This window comes from Neoarius graeffei, chromosome 2, assembly GCF_027579695.1.
Source record: "Neoarius graeffei isolate fNeoGra1 chromosome 2, fNeoGra1.pri, whole genome shotgun sequence".
Taxonomy (NCBI): Eukaryota; Metazoa; Chordata; class Actinopteri; order Siluriformes; family Ariidae; genus Neoarius; species Neoarius graeffei.
In genome coordinates this window covers 4,048,197-4,070,605 of record NC_083570.1, presented here as the reverse complement: position 1 = coordinate 4,070,605, position 22,409 = coordinate 4,048,197, and the positions used below count along the sequence as shown (strand labels likewise).

At 49.6% G+C, this 22,409-nt stretch overlaps 1 protein-coding gene across 1 annotated transcript; it reads left to right on the top strand.

Annotated features, from left to right (window-relative positions):
* The first annotated feature begins 5,370 nt into the window (after positions 1-5,370).
* LOC132879014 (tripartite motif-containing protein 16-like) lies at positions 5,371-17,860 on the top strand. The gene is made up of 6 exons (XM_060913699.1): positions 5,371-6,081; positions 15,968-16,063; positions 16,206-16,439; positions 16,572-16,743; positions 16,942-17,001; positions 17,125-17,860. Exons 1-6 carry the CDS (start codon positions 5,482-5,484, stop codon positions 17,679-17,681), a joined length of 1,719 nt encoding a protein of 572 aa, XP_060769682.1. The 5' UTR covers positions 5,371-5,481; the 3' UTR covers positions 17,682-17,860.
* The last annotated feature ends 4,549 nt before the right edge of the window (positions 17,861-22,409 follow it).

Here is a 22,409-nt window from a genome sequence, read left to right as displayed (position 1 = left end):
ACACGGGGAGAACATGCAAACTCCGCACAGAAAGGCACTCGCTGGCCACGGGGCTCAAACCCGGACCTTCATGCTGTGAGGCGACAGCACTAACCACTACACCACCGTGCCACCCATAACATTCATTTTTTTTCTATTTTAACATGACAACATTAACAATCTTAATGGACCAAAAAGAGACAATAGAAAAAAAACCTATCAATGGCAATGTAAGTAAATGATGCTAACTCGTCTGGCCCTATTTCACATTCATTTTTTTTTTCAGACCCTTCCTCCATACACACAAGCTGTGCTGGCTCACAGAAAGAGTAGGTCATCCTCATTATGGTCAAGGCTTCCTATGGCAGGTTCAGCAACTGAGGAAGCTGACTTAAATGAGTAAGCAGCTGATGTGCCAAAGAGCTGCAAAACCTCACCAGACAGCTTCAGACCAAATCGGACATACAGGATGGAGTTAAGGGTCTGCAAGGACATCTGATTTCTAAGTTTGCTTTTTTCCACACTCATCTGGCTGAATAATCTCTCGACTTCAGCATTCGAATATAGCAAAGACAACACAGACACAGCAGCCATTGCAAGTTCCTGAAATGGGTTGATATCAGCTGCATCCCTGAACTTCCAAATCTCACTCCAGAAGCCCACTGTGTTTTTTGTTTCATTCCACTTACTAAGATGGATGACACACCATTGCTGGACAATCTTGTCTATCTGTGCAGGAGAATAGCCAAGGAGCTTGGCTATTTTTTCTATTTCTCCCAGGCTCTTATTGTGCTTCAGAGTTTCCTCTACATTGAAAACTGACAATGTACTGCAATGCTTCGTTGTTGTCTGTCAGTCCACCCTCAACTCATTAGTGAGGGAGATGGTGAAGGCTACACACTGCTTTCGGACATTGTCCTTTTCCTCAGGCACAAGATGGAGCTCGGCTGCCTTTGACTCAAAAAGGAAACCAAGGTACGGTTTGGGACTGATGTATCCATCAATTGGCTCTTTGAGTACATCAATATTTGCCAGTGGATTCAGCACCCTGTTACTCACAGACTTTATCAGGCTAACCAAGCTGTCAAGAAGTTTAAGAGGATCTACCTGCTCTCCCTCAAAAGCCTTGATGGCCAATTGTACCGTACCTCACCCAGCACTGACTTCAAAAAATTCAGACACAAGATGTTTTGAGGATCATTGTGCATGGAGTATAAAACCTCAGCCATGTAGCAGTGTTCACTGGACTTGGTGACTGTGAAATGCAGTTTAAGCGCCTCCCACTGGTCCAAAATGTGTGAAACTGCTGGTTCAATGGAGAGCCAACGTGTAGCACACACCTTGGTTATTTGTAAGGGTTTCTCCCCACAGTTGATGGTCTCATATAGTGCTTTGTAGGCCTCCCTGCGCTTTGGAGACACTGAAAACCAGTTATAAGTCTCCCGTACCAAGTACTCTACACTATTAGGCCATGGGCCCAGTATGGTCCACGTGCATCCCCCCCACAACTCTACAAAACAAGATTTTTTTAAAGCATTGGGGTCCTCTGAACATGAAATCAACTGGTAACAGTAAATATATTGGTTCTCACTCTTCATTTTCCTCAAATATTGGATCGCACCCCCAAAACGTTAAATTTTCGCCAATATTGTGCCATAATTTTGGTCCAATTACCATATGTAATATATCAAAAGAAAGGTAATTGTTTACTGGTTAAGATGATATATGTCAAGTTTCGATCTGCTGGTGCTAAGTATTTTAAAATTTAGACCTAACAGTTGTACCCCACTTGTCCCTGCACTATCCCGAACAATCGGTGAAAATATTAAATCCACATAATACCAAGCCACAATGAACTTAATAAACAACATTAATATATTTAGTGACAATTTACATGAAAATACCTTTTATTTGATACCATACATACTGTAGCTTCTTACCATAGCAAGTCTGCCAAATATGATACTCATGAAAAATGACTGTATTGCCAAAAGATGCTTTTATATTTTCACATTGGTCTACATTCATGCTATATATAGCAATATAAGCTCAATACCTGTTTATGCCATGGACCACTTTGGTGCATGTAAAAACCATTATTTTGAACTCAGCGTTCATTTAAAGATATTAGGGAATATGTAAACTAAACACCTGGTTAGGTCAACAGAAAAGTATTCACAAAACTATACATCATAAATGATACAGTTAGTTATCTTTAGGCTGGAAAGTAAAACTTAAATATGGAAAGTATATGACCTGGTGAATCCCTTGCAAACGACAGGTAATTCTGCTTCAAACTTGATATGCTTGTAGCCCTGTAAGAGACTCTGGATGAAGCATTAGTACACAAAACAATGTCAATAAAATGAACACTTCATTGCTGCTTCACCTTCCATTGAAACTGTATTGCATTTATATATTGAGGATTATTGTAATCACTACAGTCATATTACAAGATTGTCTGATTGTCATATCTGGCAGACTTGGTATGGTAAGAAGCTATGTATGGTAGCAAATGAAAGGTATATTCATGTAAATTGTCCCTAAATATATTAATGTTGTTTATTAAGTTCATTGTGGCTTGGTATTATGTGGAATTAAAATTTTCACTGATTGTTCGGGATAGTGCAGGGACAAGTGGGGTACAACTGTTAGGTCTAAATTTTAAAATACTTAGCACCATCAGATCTAAACTTGACATATATCATCTTAACCAGTAAACAATTACCTTTCTTTCAATATATTACATATGGTAATCGGACCCAAATTCTGGCACAATATTGGTGAAAATTTAACGTTTTGGGTGTGCGATCCAATATTTGAGGAAAATGAAGAGTGAGAACCAATATACTTACTGTTACCAGTTGATTTCATGTTCAGAGGACCCCAATGCTTTAAAAAAAATCTTGTTTTGTAGAGTTGTGGGGGGGATGCACGTGGACCATACTGGGCCCATGGCCTATATGGGGAATGGTGTCATTGGAAGCATGGCTCACAGCAAGCTGCAGGGAGTGACATACACACCGAATAAGAACCAGATCTTTAAGGCCATACTCCTCCTTCAGCACTTTATGAACCCCATTGTTAATCCCCGCCATAACGGCGGCATTGTCAGTTCCTATCCCCAGGAGTTTCTCTTTTTTAAGACAACACTTCTCCAAGAAAGCCACAACAGCTCGGGCTATAGATCTGGCATCTCCTCCCTCCAACTCAACTAGCCCCAGAAATGTTGAGACAATTGTGTGTTTGGTGTCACTGAAGTACCTTATCACAACCCCCAAGTACTTAGAAACACTTACATCCATGGACTCATCGAGGAGGAGGCTGAAACGCTGGCCACCCACATCTGCAACCAATTTTTTTAGAAAGTATGGTGCTAGAACACCATTAATCATTTCCGTGCACTTTGTCCAGTGCATTTTGAAGTGAGTAGCAGCAGTGGAGTCTGAGAAAGCAGCTTTACATGCTTCCCCAATGTGATCACATGCCAGCAGGGAAGCAGCAATAGCTAATGCCATGGTGGCTTCAGCCTTTTTTGCAGAGTCAATTTTTTTTACACATTAATGGCAGCTTGCTTTGGGTGGAACTGTTATAAGACTTTGACTTTTGAGTATGTTTTTGAGTTGCCATGTGTTTTTTTATGTCACAAAGTTTGGCGTAGAAATCAGCCTTACAATACAGGCAGTATGCCTGTGTATCATCCCCAATAAACTGTTTCAACCAGCCTTTGAGTTCAGGGTTTGATTCCCACTCCTTTCTGTATTTCTGAGTGTACAGTTCAGACTGAGACATGATGAGCTAGCTAGCCAGATGTTGAGTTGATGTCAGAGGTGCACACGCAGTGGACGAGGTGAGGAAGTGACTGAGGCTGGGTGAGTAAAATGCAGTGATTTATTTTAGTGTCACAGTGAAGAAAAGGGGCGGCACGGTGGTGTAGTGGTTAGCGCTGTCGCCTCACAGCAAGAAGGTCCGGGTTCGAGCCCCGTGGCCGGCGAGGGTCTTTCTGTGCGGAGTTTGCATGTACTCCCCGTGTCTGCGTGGGTTTCCTCCGGGTGCTCCGGTTTCCCCCACAGTCCAAAGACATGCAGGTTAGGTTAACTGGTGACTCTAAATTGACCGTAGGTGTGAATGTGAGTGTGAATGGTTGTCTGTGTCTATGTGTCAGCCCTGTGATGACCTGGCGACTTGTCCAGGGTGAACCCCACCTTTCGCCCGTAGTCAGCTGGGATAGGCTCCAGCTTGCCTGCGACCCTGTAGAACAGGATAAAGCGGCTACAGATAATGAGAGAGAGAGAGAGAGAGAGAGAGTCGCCAAGTTGGCAACACTGGAATGAAGGCGCGTGATAAGATTTTCAACGGGGGGGAGAGAGCCGGCATTTCCACTACTGCTCATTCGCGCCCTCTGTTGCTGAAACTACTGTTCACACAATTCTCATCTCTGTCTTTTATTTCCTGAAATCTTCCATCATAAACTCTCTGACAGGTTTACAGAGCTCTCAGTGGATCTGCACCCTCATGTATTTCAGAACCCCTCACACACTCTGTTCCAAATCAGGGTTTTAGGTCATTAAGTGGTTTCTTTATCTTCATTTGTGTGGAAAACTTGTGTAAAAAAGAGATTTGTAGTATCAGTAGTAATATTACTTCATTAAGTATTGTAGATACAAACTGCAAAATAACACACATCTTGTTTGTAGCCGTTTTAGAAATAAATGAATGGTCATTTTGGCTTGACAGATATCAGCTATTATTATTTATTAGATATTAATTTCATTAAATATCATAGTCATTACACTAATGAATCTTATGATTGCAGGGCAGCACGGTGATGTAGTGGTTAGCACTGTCACCTCACACCAAGAAGGTTCTGGGTTCGAGCCCAGTGGCTGATGGGGCCCTTTCTGTGTGGAGTTTGCATGTTCTCCCCGTGTCTATGTGGGTTTCCTCTGGGTGCTCCGGTTTCCCCCACAGTCCAAAGACATGGAGGTTAGGTTAACTGGTGACTCTAAATTGACCATAGGTGTGAATGTGAGTGTGAATGGTTGTTTGGCTCTGTGTGTCAGCCCTGTGATGATCTGGCGACTTCTCCAGGGTGAACCCCGCCTCTCACCCATAGTCAGCTGGGATAGGCTCCAGCTTACCCACAACCATGCACAGGATAAGCGTTTATGGATGTTTTTCCTGAAGCTTCATCTGGCCACCATTATCTGTGTGTATTTCATGAAATTAATCCTAATCAGTGCGGCTACATGGGTGATATTTCTGCATGAAGGGAGATGAAATGGTTAATAGAGGAGTGTTCATGAACTCTCTGTGCTCCTCCTCTCTCATTATCTCTCTTTCACAGACACAGGACCAGGAAGTAACTCGTCATTTTGGAGAAAACAAACTGCTCTCTCTCTCTCTCTCTCTCTCACACACACACACACACACACCGAATAAGGAAGTCACTCCTTTCAGACAACACAAAACTGATCTCTCTCTCGGTGGGATTTCAGGAAAATGGCTGAGGCCAGTATTTCAGTAGATCAGCTTTCTCAGGACCAGTTCATGTGTCCACTGTGTCTGGATCTCCGGAAAGATTCGGTGACTATCCCCTGTGGTCACAGTTTCTGTAAGGTTTGCATGAATGGCTGCTGGGATCCGAAGGATCAGAAGGGCGTCTACAGCTGTCCTCAGTGCAGAGACACTTTCACGACAAGGCCTGTTCTACGCAGAAACAATATGCTGGATGAAGTGGTGGAGAAACTGAAGAAGACTGAAGTCCAAGCTGCTTCTCCTGCTCACTGTTACGCTGGACCTGGAGATGTGGAGTGTGATTTCTGCACCGGGAGAAAACACAAAGCTGTCAAGTCCTGTCTGATGTGTTTGATTTCATTTTGTGAAACTCATCTGAAACCTCATCTTGAAGTTCCTGCTTTGAAAAAACACATATTAATTGAAGCCTCAGCAAAACTCCAAGAGAAGATCTGCTCTGAACATAACAAGCTGATTGAGCTCTACTGTCGTACTGATCAAACCTGCATCTGTTATTTGTGTATGATGGAAAATCACAAAGGTCACGACACCGTCACAGCCGCAGCAGAAAGAGCTGAGAAACAGGTGAGAACTAGAAATCTTTCCAGAATTAAATTATCTTAATTATAGTTTCCCATCTAGAAACAGGTGCTTTAGTCAGTGATATGATTTGAACTTTAATTTCAATGTGTGTATCAATCAGAAGGATTCTGTAAAAGCTGATTAAATTTGTCTGTGTTCTGGTGAACATAGTGTTAAATTTATCTTCAGTGATGGTCGTAATCTGGTCAAACCAGTTAGTGAACATTTCACATACAGAGAGAGAATTTTGGTAAAGCAAGCATGAAGCTGTTATAATGAGCTCCACTCTTCTGGGAAGGCTTTTGTAGAGCTCTCTGAGGTGTGGGTGGAGCACAGAGGACGGCAGGACAAAGCTTCAGGTACGGATAGGCTTTTTATTGCCTGACTTTTCAGTATAACAACACCGTTTTACTCTGGTAAATACACACACACACGCTGTGTTCTTGTCCCGGGAAGAGCTCTCCTCTGCTCTCCCTCTGCCTCCTTAAATAGGGTGCGGTTACTGGGAAGACACACAAACACAGGTTAATTACCGTCAGGTGTAGTGATGCTGCCACTCACCTTCCCTGGCTCCGCCCTCCTGTCACAGACCGGCGCTTGACCATGCCCCCGCTGCCACATACCCCCACCGCCCGACTCAGGCCGAGCACCCATCCGGCCCGCAGCCGACTCCCCCCCCCCTTGACGGGAGAGGAAGTCTGCCACGACCATCTGCACCCCCGGCCTGTGGACCACCTTGAAATTGAAGGGTTGGAGTGCCAGATACCAACGGGTGATCCGCGCGTTGGCATCTTTCATGCGGTGGAGCCACTGGAGGGGCGCGTGGTCCGAACAGAGGGTGAAAGGGCGCCCCAGCAGGTAGTAACGGAGGGCGAGGACCGCCCACTTGATCGCCAGGCATTCCTTCTCAATAGTGCTGTAGCGCCCCTCACGCACCGACAGCTTCCTACTAATGTACAGGATGGGGCGGTCCTCCCCCTCCACCTCCTGGGACAACACCGCCCCCAGCCCTCTGTCTGACGCGTCGGTCTGCAACACAAAAGGGAGAGAGAAGTCAGGGGAGTGTAATAGTGGCCCCCCACACAGTGCAGCTTTTACCTCAGAGAAAGCCCGCTGGCACTGCTCCGTCCACTGGACCGGATCTGGCGCCCCCTTTTTAGTGAGGTCAGTCAGCGGGCTGGTGATGTCCGAATAATTACATATAAACCTACGATAGTAGCCAGCCAGCCCCAGGAACTGTCTCACCCCCTTTTTGGTCTTGGGCCTCGGGCAGGCCGCAATCGCTGCTGTCTTATTAATTTGGGGACGCACCTGCCCGTTGCCCAAGTGGAAGCCCAGATACCGTACTTCCACCCGCCCAATCGCACACTTCTTCGGGTTGGCAGTGAGACCCGCCTGCCTCAGCGACCTAAGGATGGCCCTCAGATGTTGCAGGTGCCGCTGCCAGTCGTTACTATAAATGATAATGTCATCCAGATATGCGGCCGCATAGGTGGCGTGGGGCCGGAGGACGCTGTCCATCAGCCGCTGAAATGTAGCGGGCGCCCCAAACAGCCCAAAAGGAAGTGTGACGAATTGGTGTAAGCCGAACCCTGTGGAAAAGGCCGTTTTCTCCCGGGATAATGGAGTCAAGGGGATCTGCCAATATCCCTTCGTCAAATCCAGTGTTGAGTAAAAGCGAGCCATGCCTAGTCGATCGAGCAGCTCGTCAATACGAGGCATTGGGTACGCGTCGAATTTAGACACCGCGTTGACTTTTCTGTAGTCCACACAGAACTGGACCGACCCGTTGGCCTTGGGTACCAAGACCACCGGGCTGCTCCAGTCACTGTGGGACTCCTCAACGATGCCCATTTCGAGCATGGTCTGAAGTTCTTCCCGAACCACCTTTTTTTTGTGTTCGGGTAGCCTGTAAGGGCGGCTATGCACTACCACCCCCGGGGGCGTCTCTATGTGGTGTTCTATGAGGTCAGTGCGACCAGGCAGGGGCGAGAACACATCCGAAAACTCGGCCTGCAACTGGGCGACCTCCATGAGTTGGGTTGGGGAGAGGTGGTCTCCACAGGGGACCGGAGAGGTACATGATGCCAATGTCCCTTTTTGAATCTCCAGCCCCAGCTCTGCCTTCTCCAGAACTACCGACACCAACGCCACGGGGACCTCCTCATTCCAGAGTTTAAGCAGATTGAGGTGGTAGATCTGTAGCGCCCCCTCCCTGTCCATTCGCCTTACCTCATAGTCGACATCCCCAACTCGCCGTGTGACCTCAAAGGGTCCTTGCCACTTGGCGATTAATTTGGAGCTCGACGTGGGCAAGAGTACGAGTACCTTATCTCCCGGAGTGAACTCTCTAAGGCGCGTGCCCTTGTTGTACAGGCGGACTTGCCGTTCCTGGGCCTGCCGCAAATTCTCCTGAGTTAGGTGGGTGAGCGTGTGGAGTTTTGCGCGCAGGTCCATAACGTACTGAATTTTGTTTTTACTCTGTGAAGGTCCCTCCTCCCAATTTTCTCGCAGCACATCTAAAATGCCGCGTGGCTTATGCCCGTATAACAATTCAAACGGGGAGAACCCCGTGGAGGCTTGGGGGACCTCTCGCACTGCAAATAACAAGGGTTCGAGCCATTTATCCCAGTTATGTGCATCCTCACGAATTTTTTAATTATATTCTTGAGGGTGCGATTGAACCGTTCAACTAAACCGTCCGTTTGTGGGTGATACACGCTGGTGCGGATTGGCTTAATACCTAATAGCCCATACAGTTTGCTCAGTGTTCGTGACATAAACGAGGTGCCTTGGTCAGTCAGAATCTCTTTCGGGATTCCAACCCGGGAGATGACGTGGAAGAGGGCCTCCACAATACTGCGTGCTGAGATATTGCGAAGAGGCACCGCTTCCAGGTATCATGTTGCATAGTCCACCAGAACCAATATAAAGCGGAACCCTCGTGTTGACCGATCTAATGGCCCGATGAGATCCATCCCAATTCTTTCGAACGGGGTCTCGATTAATGGTAGGGGGTGCAAAGGCACTTTTGGAATGGCTGCTGGATTTACTAACTGGCATTCGCGGCACACCGTACACCACTTACGGACATCGCCGCGAATCCCCGGCCAATAGAATAGGGCCATTATCTGGGCTAGTGTCTTATCCTGCCCTAGGTGTCCAGCCATGGGATTAAAGTGAGCCGCCTGAAATACCAATTCCCGGCGGCTCTTTAGAATTAACAGCTGTGTGACTCGCTCTTTCGTCTGAGTGTCCTGCGTCACTTGGTATAATCTATCCTTCATAATAGAAAAATAGGGGAAGGACGGGGTGGCGTTCGGCTGGAGCATTTGACCATCGATTACTCTCACTTGGTCAAACGCATGTCGCAGAGTCTCGTCTCACGATTGTTCTAATGGGAAATCCACAAGGGATTCCCCAACAGAAAGAGGAGGAGCCGGCGGCTCCTCACTCTGTCGCGGAGATGACATAGACGGCTCTGCGACAGCAGCTCCAGCCAAAGCGACACCGGGACCTCCCCCTGTCAAATGGCAGGACCCACTCTTTACTAGGCGCGTCATTAAACCCCGAAATCCCGGCCAATCAGTCCCCAAAATTAAAGAGTGGGTAAGGCGAGGATTAACCGCCGCCTTCACTATAGATTTTTCTCCTCTGAAAAATATGTGGACCGACACCAACGGGTAGCTGTGAACATCCCCGTGCACACACAACACCTTCACCCCCTGTGCTCCCCCCAATGCCTCGTCTTGCACCAGGCTTTGGCGGATCGAGGTCTGACTGCAACCAGAATCCACCAACGCCTGATATGTAGCCCCTTGGACACTCACCGGTATGCGATACACTCCGGCCCGATCGAGGGCAGCTTCTGGCACGTCGGGGATCTGTACCACCGCGCCCACCTCCATTGCTGCGCACTGTTGTTGCAGGTGGCCCGGCTCCCCGCAGCACCAGCAAACAGGCCAAGGCTTTCCCTCTGCACCGGTGCTCTGGGGCTCACTCACCTGAGGGGGGGGAGAGACAGACACAGAAGGGAGAAACGGGAGGGCACCACGGGTGCGGCGAGCTGGCTGGGGTGGAGCCGGCCCCCGTCTCCATGGTGGGGGAATGGGGCAAGGACGGGACACAGAAGGGAGCGGAGAAAGAGAGAGAGAAGAGGAGAGAAGAGAAGACGTCGTCGGCTGTCCTGCCACCGGAACAGCCGCCAAATGATCCTCCGCCAGTCCTACTGCCTGATCCAGCGACGCCGGGCGGTGGCACTGGACCCATTCCGTGGTTCCGGCTGGTAAGCGGGCGATGAACTGCTCCAGCACCACCTGATCGATGATTCCCTCTGCGTCGCGATCGTCGGCCCTCAGCCACCGCCAGCAGGCTTCCCGGAGCTGCTGGCCGAACGCGAACGGCCGGCTGACTTCCTCCAACCGCAGCTCGCAGAAGCGCTGGCGCTGTTGTTCTGGTGTGCGCCCCACGCGCTGGAGGACGGCCCGGCGAAGGTCTGCGTAGGCCAGCTGGCGATCAGCGGGGAGCTGTAGCGTGGCCAGCTGCGCCTCTCCCATCAGGAGGGGGCGGAGGCGTGCCGCACTCTGCTCCATCGGCCACCCCAAGGCTTCAGCGACCTGTTTGAACAATGTGAGGAACGCCTCGGGTTCATCCTGCGGGCCCATCTTGGTCACGATGAGGGGAGACGGGCCCGCAGCCGGGGCGCTGGTGGACCCCGCCGACGGGAGGAGATGCCGGAATGCCTCGCGATCTTCCTGCTGGGCCAGCACCAGGGCTTCGAAGCACCGCTCTTGCTCCTTTCAGAGCGTGACAAGCGCCTGGTGCTGGCTTTGCTGAGCTGTGGCGAGGGCATGGACCAGGTCCGTGAACGGGGAGGATTCCATGGGGCTGCGAGGTTGGTGCTCCACCTTTTCCCGGGTTTCAGCACCACTGTAGAGCTCTCTGAGGTGTGGGTGGAGCACAGAGGACGGCAGGACAAAGCTTCAGGTACAGATAGGCTTTTTATTGCCAGACTTTTCAGTATAACAACACCGTTTTACTCTGGTAAATACACACACACACACACGCTGTGTTCTTGTCCCGGGAAGAGCTCTCCTCTGCTCTCCCTCTGCCTCCTTAAATAGGGCGCGGTTACTGGGAAGACACACAAACACAGGTTAATTACCATCAGGTGTAGTGATGCTGCCACTCACCTTCCCTGGCTCCGCCCTCCTGTCACAGACCGGCGCTTGACCACGCCCCCGCTGCCACAGCTTTTTAATAGATTTTGGGGCATGGCGGTAGGGATTACTGTTCATTCAGCTACAAGAGCATGAGTGAGATCAGACACTGATGTCAGGCGAGGAGGTCTGGGGTACAGTCAGTGTTCCAGTTCATCCCAAAGGTGTTCAGTGGGGATGAGTTCAGTCAGGACTCTATGTAGGACACTCGAGTTCTTCGCTCCAACCTTCACACACCATGTCTTCATGGAGCTCACTTTGTGTACAGGAGCATCATCATGCTAAAACAGGTTTGAGCGTCTGAGTTCCAGTGAAGGGAAATTGTAATGTTACAGCAAACAAAGGCGTTCAACACAATTGTCTGCTTCAGATTTTGTGGTAACAATTTGGGGAAAAAAACACACATGGGTCTGATGGCCAGGTGTCCAGATACTTTTGACAATGTAGTGCAGAAAAAAGCCTTTTAAAGAACAATGTTGTACAGTGTCTTGCAAAAGTATTCATCCCCCTTGGTGTTTGTCCTGTTTTGTCACATTACAAGATGGAATTTAAATGGATTTTGGGGGGGTTAGCACCATTTGATTTACACAATATGCCTACCACTTTAAAGGTACAAATAGTTGTTTTATTGTGATACAAACAATAATTAAGATGAAAAAACAGAAACCTGGAGTGTGCATAGGTATTCACATCCCCAAAGTGAATACTTTGTGGAGCCACCTTTTGCTGCAATTACAGCTGCAAGTCTTTTGGGGTATGTCTTTATTAGCTTAGCACGCATGGGGGCAGAGGATTTTGTCCATGAGCCACTGGAACATAGTGGGAGCACTGAATAACCCAAAAGGAAGAATGATGAATTGGTGTAAGCCAAACTTTGTGGAAAAGGCCGTTTTTTTCTCGGGATAGAGGAGTCAAGGGGATCTGCTAATATCCCTTTGTCAAATCCAGTGTCGAATAAATGCGAGCAGCACCTAATCAACTGAGCAACTCATCAATTTGAGGCATTGGGTACACATCGAATTTAGACACCACAGTGACTTTCCGACAGTCCACACAGAACCGGACCGATCCATTGGTCTTGCGAACCAAGACCACCAGGCTGCTCCAATCACTGTGGGACTCCTCAATTATTCTCATTTCGAGTATGGCCTTGAGTTCATCCCGAACCACCACTTTCTTGTGTTCAGGTAAGCGATATGGGCGGCTATGCACCACCAACCCTGGGGGTGTCTCAACGTGATGTTAAATGAGGTAAGTGCAGATGGGAAGGGGCAATAACATGTCAGAAAACTCTGCTTGCAACCTGGCAACCTCTGTGAGATGGGCTGGTGAGAGGTGGTCTCCACAGGGGACCGGAGTGGCTTGAGTGGTTACTTTCATTTTTACCTCCAGCCCCAACTCTGCCCTCTCTGGAACTACCAATGCCAATGCCATGGGGACCCCCTTCCAATGTTTACATAGGTTGAGGTGGTATACTTGTAGCGCCCCACCCCTATCCGTTCGCCTCAACTCATAGTCGACATTCCTGATTCACCGTGTGACCTCAAAGGGCCCTTGCCACTTAGCGATTAATTTTGAGCTCAAAGTGAGCAATAATACAAGTACTTTATCTACCAAGGTGAACTCTCTAAGGTGCGCACCCCTGTTGTACATCAGGGCTTGAGGTTTTTTCACCTGCCATAAATTCTACTGGGTTAAGTGACTGAGTGTGTGTGAAGCTTTGCGCACAGGTCAAGAATGTATTGAATTTCATTTTTACTCTTTGAAGGTCCCTCCTCCTAGTTTTCCCGCAACACATCCAAAATGCTGCAAGGCTTATGCCCATGCAATCATTCAAATGGGGAGAATCCTATGGATGCTTGCGGGACCTCTCATACTGCGAATAACAGGGTTTCAAGCCATTTATCCCAGTTACATGTGTCTTCGCTTACAAACTTCTGAATTCAGTTTTTAAGTGTTTGGTTGAATTGTTCTACCAAACTGTCTGTTTGTGGGTGATACACAGTGGTGCAGATGGATTTAATCCCCAATAACTCATAAAGCTTGCGAAATGTGCATGACATGAATGTCATGCCTTGGTCAGTCAGGATTTCTTTGGGAATCCCGACTTGGGAGATAATTTTAAACAGTGTCTCTGCCACATTGCTTGCAGATATGTATGCAGCAGGACTGTTTCCAGATATCGCGCTGCATATTCCACTAGGACTAAAATAAAAAAAAATCCTCGTGTCGACCAAGCTAATGGCCCGACGAGATCCATGCGAATTCCTTAAAAGAGGGTCTTGATTAGAGGGAGAAGGCACAATGGTGCTTTTGGAGTGGCCACTGGATTCACCAGCTGGCATTTGCAGCATGCTGCGCACCACTTCTGGTTATCACCACAAATCTCTGGCCAATAAAACCGGGGCATAATTTGGGCTAGTGTCTTATCATGACCTAAGTGTCCGGCCAGAGTGTTAAAGTGAGCTGCATGAAGTTAAGTTCCCTATGGTTTTTTGGGATTACAAAAACAATTGGGTTATTTATTCACGGGTTTGAGTGCCCTGCGTCACTCAGTATAACCTGTCTTTAATAATTGCAAAGTACAAGAAGGCGAGTGTTGTATTTGGCTAGAGAGTCTGACCATCGCCTACTCTCACTTGGTCAAAAGCATGACACAGAGTCTTGTCTTGCATTTGTTCTAATGGGAAATCCTCGAGAGAATTCCTGAGAGAGAGAGAGAGGAGGGGCAGGCCGCTTCCTGCTCCTCGTATCGCTCTGACATGATGCTGACATGGATGGCTCTGAGACGGCTTCCCCAGTCAATGCCACACCGGAATTCCCCGTGATGAGTTACCCCAGGACCTGCCCACTACTACATGCTTGATTAAACCTTTAAACCCAGCCAATCTGTCCACAGAATTAGTGGGTGGGTGAGGCATGGGCTACCCACCACCGCCTCGACCCTATGCTTTTCATCCAGAATAGTATGTCGATGGACACTAGCAGATATTCGTGAACATCCCCGTGTACACACAAAACATTGACCACTTGTGCTCCCCCTCAATGCCTCACCTTGAACCAGGCTTTGGTGGATTAAGGTCTAACTGCAGCCGGAATCCACCAATGCATGTTATTTATCCCCATGAACATGCAATACACTCCAGCCTGATCAAGGGCAGTCTCTGGCATGTTGGGGATCCGGGACCACTGCTCCCACCTCCATTGCAGAGAACTGCTCCCGGAGATGTCTGGGTTCCCCGCAGTGCCACCAAACCAGCCCAGGCTTCACCTCTGTACTGGTGTTTTGAGGATCACTCACCTGAGGGTGAGAAGACACAGAAGAGAAAGGAAGGACGGGGACATCACAGGTGCAGCGAACCAGCTGCTGGAGGGCCAGCCCCCATTTCTGTGGTGGGAGAACAGGGTGGGGACAGGAAGAGGGGAGGGGGAGAGAGAGAGAGAGAGAGAGAGAGAGAAAGGGAGAGACAGAGAGAAAAGGCAGGATCTCCACCTGCCACTGAAACTGCCACCAAATGGTCCTCTGTCAGCTTGATTGCACGATCCAGCAACACTGGGCGGTGGTACTGGACCCACTCCACTGTTCTTACTCACTGTCCCTTCCGGCAGCCACACGATGAACTGCTCCAGCCCCACCACATTGATGACTCAGTGTCACAGTCTTCCACCCTCATCCACCACCAGCAGGCATCTTGGAGCTGTTGGCCAAAAGCGAATGGCCAGCCAACTTCTTCCAATGTCAATGTGTGGAAGTGTTGATGGTGTTGTTCCAGGAAGCAACTGACACACTGCAGGATGGCTTGCCTCAAGTTGGCATGGTTGAGCCGACTGTCAATGGGGAGCTGCTGCGCAACATGCTGGGCTAGATGAGTCATGCATTACTTGACCGTCCATCCCCATGCCTCTGCCGCCTGTTCAAATAGCATGATGAAGGCTTCTAGATCATCATGTGGCCCCATCTTCGCTTGGGTGACATGGGGAAGGTCTGCAGCTGTAGCAGTCAAGGACCTCACCAACACGAGCAGGTGCCGGAACGCCTGGCGATCATCTTGTTGAGCCAGCAGCAAGGCTTCAAAGTGCTGCTCTTACTTCTTATGGAGGGAGATCAGGGCTTGCTACTGGCTCTGTTGGGTGGCAGCAAGGGCATAGGTGACATTCTTGAGTGGGGAGGACTCCATCGGTGGTTTCCTTCAGTAGTCCTGGCTTTCGGCACCACTTTCATATGTCCCTAAGGTGGGTGGAATAGTGAAGTGCAGATAGGCGGGAAATAGTGATGAACACAGTCTTCTTTATTTGTCAGTTTGGCTTTTCAGCTTTAAGGTTGTCTTGTCACATACATACATGCGTTCTCTAATCAGGAGACGACCACCTCTTCGCTCTCCCCCTTTTTTTCACTACCCTGTCATTCTTGCAAACAGACACACGAGTTACCAACAGGTGAGAACAATTTGCAACTCACCTTCCCTGGCCTCGCCCTCTGTTCACAAACTGGTGCTTGACCACACCCTCATTGCCACAAAAAAACCAAAAAAAATCCACACAAAATAAAACACACAGAGAACAGAACATTCACAGCTGTAAGAAACATGAATGTACTTTGAACTGACATTAATATGGAACCAGTTTGCTCATACTGTATAAAAAGCTGAATGTATTTTATTTGTCCTCAGAGTGAGTTAAAGGAGGAGCAGATGAAATCCCAGCAGAGAATCCAGGAGAAGCAGAAGAAGGTGCAGGAGCTGAAACAGGCTGTGAACACTATAAAGGTGAGCAGTGAGCAGAGACAGAGCTGCTCCTAGAAACACACACAACATGGACAACGAGTCATTTACAGTCCCAGTAAGAGAGGGAATGATAGATGAGCTTTAAATCCTGTGTGTGTGTGTGTGTGTGTCTGTGTCCGAACAGCTCAGTGCACAGACAGCAGTGGAGGACAGTGAGAGGATCTTTACTGAGCTGATCAGCTCCATGGAGAAAAAGCGCTGGGAGGTGACGGAGCTGATCAGAGATCAGGAGAAGGCTGAACTGAGTCGAGCTGAACGACTCCTGGAGCAACTGGAGCAGGAGATTGCTGATCTTCAGAGGAGAGTCACTGAGCTGGAGCAGCTTTCACACACACACGATCACATCCATTTCCTCCAGGTAACACTCACTGTCTGATCTACAGAGCCAGCTGTTCCTCACACACTCTCTAAAACACCTCTCATTAAGGGAACAATAAATGTCCCTGTCTGACATCACAAGTGGGTTTTACATTTCATTTGCTTTCTGTAGGTTTTAGCTTCTGGACGTCGATCTCCTCCACTTATCGGACCAGATTTTCACACATCCAGCGTCACTGTCCATCAACATCTCTCATTTGATGGAGTGAGGAATTCTCTCTCAGATCTGAAAAAGAGACTCGAGGAATTCTGTGAGGAGGAATTCAACAAAATCCCTCCACATGGTAAGAGGAGCTGTTCCTGCTGGAGAAACACAGTGATGTGTTATTTCTTAGCGATGCTCCTGCTTTCTTTTCTGCAGACACTTTATTCACCCGACACTTTGAACTAAAACACTGATTTAAAATGAATAAACTGACTGGATCACTTTAAACTCTTTCCATCTTTTACACAAACTCATGTTTCCATTTTTCTCTCCACAGCTGCAGCAGTTCAGATCATTTCAGGACCAGAAGCACTGAGCAGAGAAGATTTTCTGGAATGTACATCTAACACACACACACACACACACACACACACACACACACACACTTCATATAAATATACTGTGTGAATTAAACCCAACATGTTCACACTGTTCAGTTTGTTTCTCTCTTTTATTTTAGATTTCTGTTATCTGACTCTGGATCCCAACACGGCACATCGTCACCTCATTCTGTCTGAGAAGAACAGAGCGGTGAGAGATAGTGGGAGAGAGCAGCGTTACTCTGATCATCCAGAGAGATTTGATTCCAGCTGTCAGGTGTTGTGTAAGGAGAGTGTGAGTGGACGCTGTTACTGGGAGGTGGAGTGGAGCGGTGCTGGTGGTGTCTCCATATCAGTCTCATATAAAGACATCGTCAGGAAAGGACTGGGTAATGAGTGTGGGTTTGGAGGCAACAATCAGTCCTGGAGTCTGTGGTGTTCTTCTTCTTCTCTTTCTTTCTGGCACAACAACATTAAGACTGAGCTCAAAGTTCCATCACCCTCCAGAATAGGAGTGTATGTGGATCACAGTGCAGGAACTCTGTCCTTCTACAGCGTCTCTGACACGATGAAGCTCCTCCACAGAGTCCACACCACATTCACTCAGACTCTATACGCTGGGTTTGGGTTCTTCAAAGTTTCTGGGTTAGCGTTCTACTGGTTTTCTGGTTCTACTGTGAGATTGTGTGATCCATAGTAAAAAAAAAGTGTTTTTTTTTTCTTTTTTATGTAAAATTCCTGCACGTTGCCACGTTGTTGGTCAATCGTCTGTTTTATTAGAACACAATCCAGCTGGACAAAAAACAGTCACTTTATTATTTAAGTTAAAGCATGTATAATGTAAATGTATAATAATTAAAGGTAGACTGCCTCTCAGATTTTTTTTAATTTAGGCCATAAAAATAATTTGCCCTGACACCCAATTCTTTTTTAGTAGACCGAATGCTACTGAATTCGAAACTCGGACTTCAAATTTTATTACTTTTTTTCCCTAAAAGAACAATTAATGAATTTCGAGCCACGTGGCCCTAAATTCTCTGCCATTTTTTTCTTGCCTCACCGTGACCTAATCCAAGATGCTATGTCATGCATAACGTGGCGGGGTTTCCCTGTTGTGGGATACAAATTTGCAACCTGAGAGAACAGATCAGACATCCTGTCACTCCTTCAATCAAACTTTAAAGATTTTTTTCTCTACTCGGGTTCATGTCTGAAACGGGTGGGTTATACAGGAAATTCACGAGGTTATACAAAAGTCGAGTTTAGGAAAGTGTATTAGTGGCATTACAAATGTAGTGGAGGGTTCATATTCCAAAAGCTATTACTTCTGATCACTACGTTTGGCAAAAACATGAGTGTAAGACTCCCTACGTGTGGGTGGAGCACTGAGGACGGCAGGACAGAGATCAGGTTTGGAAACAGGCTTTATTGCCACACTTTTCAGTGAACAATGTTTATGGGGACTAGACAAACACACACACACAGCCAGCGTCTAGTCCGGAGCCTCCCTTCTGCTCTCACTCTCCCTCCTTAAATAGGGCGCGGTCACTGGGAAGACACACACAAACACAGGTTAATTGTTCTCAGGTGTCGTGATTCTGCCACTTACCTTCCCTGACTCCGCCCTCCTGTCACCGACCGGCGCTTGACCACGCCCCCGCTGCCACATACCCCCACCGCCCGACTCAGGCCGGGCGGCCGTCCGGCCTGCAGCCGACTCCCCCCCCCCTTGACGGGAGAGGAAGTCCGCCACGACCATCTGCGCCCCCGGCCTGTGGACCACCTTGAAATTAAAGGGTTGGAGCGCCAGATACCAACGGGTGATCCGCGCGTTGGCATCTTTCATGCGGTGGAGCCACTGGAGGGGCGCGTGGTCCGAACAGAGGGTGAAAGAGCGCCCCAGCAGGTAGTACCGGAGGGCGAGGACCGCCCATTTGATCGCCAGGCACTCCTTTTCAATCGTGCTGTAGCACCCTTCACGCACTGACAGCTTCCGGCTGATGTATAAGACCGGGCGATCCTCCCCCTCCACCTGCTGGGACAAAACGGCCCCCAGCCCTCTGTCCGACGCATCCGTCTGTAACATAAAAGGGAGAGAGAAGTCAGGGGAGTGTAAAAGTGGCCCCCCACACAGTGCAGCCTTTACCTCCGAGAAAGCCCGCTGGCACTGCTCCGTCCACTGGACCGGATCTGGCGCCCCCTTTTTAGTGAGGTCAGTCAGCGGGCTGGTGACGTCCGAATAATTAGGTATAAACCTACGATAGTAGCCAGCCAGCCCCAGGAACTGTCTCACCCCCTTTTTGGTCTTGGGCCTCGGGCAGGCCGCAATCGCTGCTGTCTTATTAATTTGGGGATGCACCTGCCCGTTGCCCAAGTGGAAGCCCAGATACCGTACTTCCACCCGCCCAATCGCACACTTCTTTGGGTTGGCAGTGAGCCCCGCCCGCCTCAGTGACCTAAGGACGGCCCTCAGGTGTTGCAGGTGCCGCTGCCAGTCGTTACTATAAACGATAATGTCGTCCAGGTAGGCGGCCGCATAGGTGGCGTGGGGCCGGAGGACCCGGTCCATCAGCCGCTGAAACGTAGCGGGCGCCCCAAACAGCCCAAACGGAAGTGTGACGAACTGGTGTAAGCCAAACGGTGTGGAAAAGGCCGTTTTCTCCCGGGATAATGGAGTCAAGGGGATCTGCCAATATCCCTTCGTTAAATCCAGTGTCGAGTAGAAGCGAGCCGTGCCTAGTCGATCGAGCAGCTCATCAATACGAGGCATTGGGTACGCGTCAAATTTAGACACCGCGTTGACTTTTCTATAGTCCACACAGAACCGGACCGAGCCGTCGGCCTTGGGAACCAAGACCACCGGGCTGCTCCAGTCGCTGTGGGACTCCTCGACGATGCCCATTTCGAGCATGGCCTGAAGTTCTTCCCGAACCACCTTTTTTTTGTGTTCGGGTAGTCTATAAGGGTGGCTACGCACTACCACCCCCGGGGGTGTCTCTATGTGGTGTTCTATGAGGTTAGTGCGACCGGGCAGGGGCGAGAACACATCCGAAAACTCGGCCTGCAACTGGGCGACCTCCGTGAGCTGGGTCGGGGAGAGGTGGTCTCCACAGGGGACCGGAGAGGTACGTGATGCCAAACTCCCTTTTTGAACCTCCGGCCCCAGCTCCGCCTTCTCCGGAACTACCGACACCAACGCCACGGGGACCTCCTCGTTCCAGAGTTTGAGCAGATTGAGGTGGTAAATCTGTAGCGCCCCACCCCTGTCTGTTCGCCTCACCTCATAGTCGATGTCCCCGACTCGCCGTGTGACCTCAAAGGGTCCTTGCCACTTGGCGATTAATTTGGAGCTCGACGTGGGCAAGAGTACGAGTACTTTATCTCCCGGTGTGAACTCTCTAAGGCGCGTACCCTTGTTGTACAGGCGGGCTTGCCGTTCCTGGGCCTGCCGCAAATTCTCCTGAGTTAGGTGGGTGAGCGTGTGGAGTTTTGCGCGCAGGTCCATAACGTACTGAATTTCATTCTTACTTTGTGAAGGTCCCTCCTCCCAATTTTCCCGCAGCACGTCCAGGATGCCGCGCGGCTTACGCCCATATAATAATTCGAACGGGGAGAACCCCGTGGAGGCTTGAGGGACCTCTCGCACTGAGAACAGCAAGGGTTCGAGCCACTTATCCCAATTACGTGCGTCCTCACTTACGAATTTCTTAATGATATTTTTGAGGGTGCGGTTGAACCGTTCTACTAAACCGTCCGTTTGTGGGTGATATACACTGGTGCGGATCGGCTTAATCCCCAGTAACCCATACAGTTCGCGTAGTGTTCGTGACATAAACGTAGTGCCTTGATCAGTCAGAATCTCTTTCGGGATTCCAACTCGGGAGATGACGCGGAAGAGTGCCTCTGCAATACTGCGTGCTGAGATATTGCGCAGAGGCACTGCTTCCGGGTATCGCGTTGCATAGTCCACTAGAACTAATATAAAGCGGTACCCTCGTGCTGACCGATCTAATGGCCCGACGAGATCCATCCCAATTCTTTCAAACGGGGTCTCGATTAACGGTAGAGGGCGCAATGGCGCTTTTGGAATGGCCGCTGGATTTACTAACTGGCATTCGCGGCATGCCGTACACCACCTACGGACATCGCCGCGAATCCCCGGCCAATAGAATCGGGCCATTATTCGGGCTAGTGTTTTATCCTGCCCTAAGTGTCCAGCCATGGGATTAAAGTGAGCCGCCTGGAATACCAATTCCCGGCGGCTCTTTGGAATCAAAAGCTGCGTGACTCGCTCTTTAGTTTGAGTGTCCTGCGTCACTCGGTATAATCTATCCTTCATAATCGCGAAGTAGGGGAAGGACGGGGTGGCGTTCGGCGGGAGCGTTTGACCATCGATTACTCTCACTTGGTCAAACGCATGCCGCAGAGTCTCGTCTCGCGACTGCTCTAATGGGAAATCCGCGAGGGATTCCCCAATAGAGAGAGGAGGAGCCGGCGGCTCCTCACTCTGACGCGGAGATGACGTAGACGGCTCTGTGACAGCTGCTCCCGCCAAAGCGACACCGGGACCTCCCCCTGTCAAATGGCAGGACCCACTCTCGACTAGGCGTGTCATTAAACCCCGAAATCCCGGCCAATCAGTCCCCAAAATTAACGAGTGGGTAAGGCGAGGATTAACCGCCGCCTTCACTATAAATTTTTCCCCTCTGAAAATAATGTGGACCGACACCAAAGGGTAGCTGTGAACATCCCCGTGCACACACAAAACCTTCACCCCCTGTGCTCCCCCCAATGCCTCGTTTTGAACCAGGCTTTGGCGAATTGAGGTCTGATTACAACCAGAATCCACCAACGCCTGATATGTAGCCCCTTGGATACTCACCGGTATGCGATACGCTCCGGCCCGATCGAGGGCGGCCTCTGGCGCGTCGGGGATCCGAACCACTGCGCCCACTTCCATTGCTGTGCACTGCTCATGAAGGTGGCCCGGCTCCCCGCAGCGCCAGCAAACCGGCCCGGGCTTTCCCTCTGCACCGGTGATCTGGGGCTCACTCACCTGAGATGGGGGAGAGACAGACACAGAAGGGAGACACGGGAGGGCACCGCGGGTGCGGCGGGCCGGCTGGGGTGGAGCCGGCCCCCGCCTCCGCGGTGGGGGAATGGGGCGAGGACGGGACACAGGAGGAGAGGGGGAGAGAGAGAGAGAAGAGGAGAGAAGAGACGATGCCATCTGCTGTCCTGCCGCCGGGACAGCCGCCAGATGATCCTCCGCCAGCTCGACTGCCTGATCCAGCGACGCCGGGCGGTGGCACTGGACCCACTCCGCGGTTCCGGCTGGTAAGCGGGCGACGAACTGTTCCAGTACCACCTGGTCGACGATTCCCTCGGCGTCGCGATTGTTGGCCCTCAGCCACCGCCAGCAGGC

Coding starts and splice junctions, on each gene's coding strand:
- LOC132879014 (XM_060913699.1), top strand. CDS start 5,482: ATGGCTGAGGCCAGTATTTCAGTAGATCAGCTTTCTCAGGACCAGTTC. Junction 16,064..16,205: donor AGGCTGTGAACACTATAAAG/GTGAGCAGTGAG, acceptor GTGTCCGAACAG/CTCAGTGCACAGACAGCAGT. Junction 17,002..17,124: donor CAGAGAAGATTTTCTGGAAT/GTACATCTAACA, acceptor CTTTTATTTTAG/ATTTCTGTTATCTGACTCTG.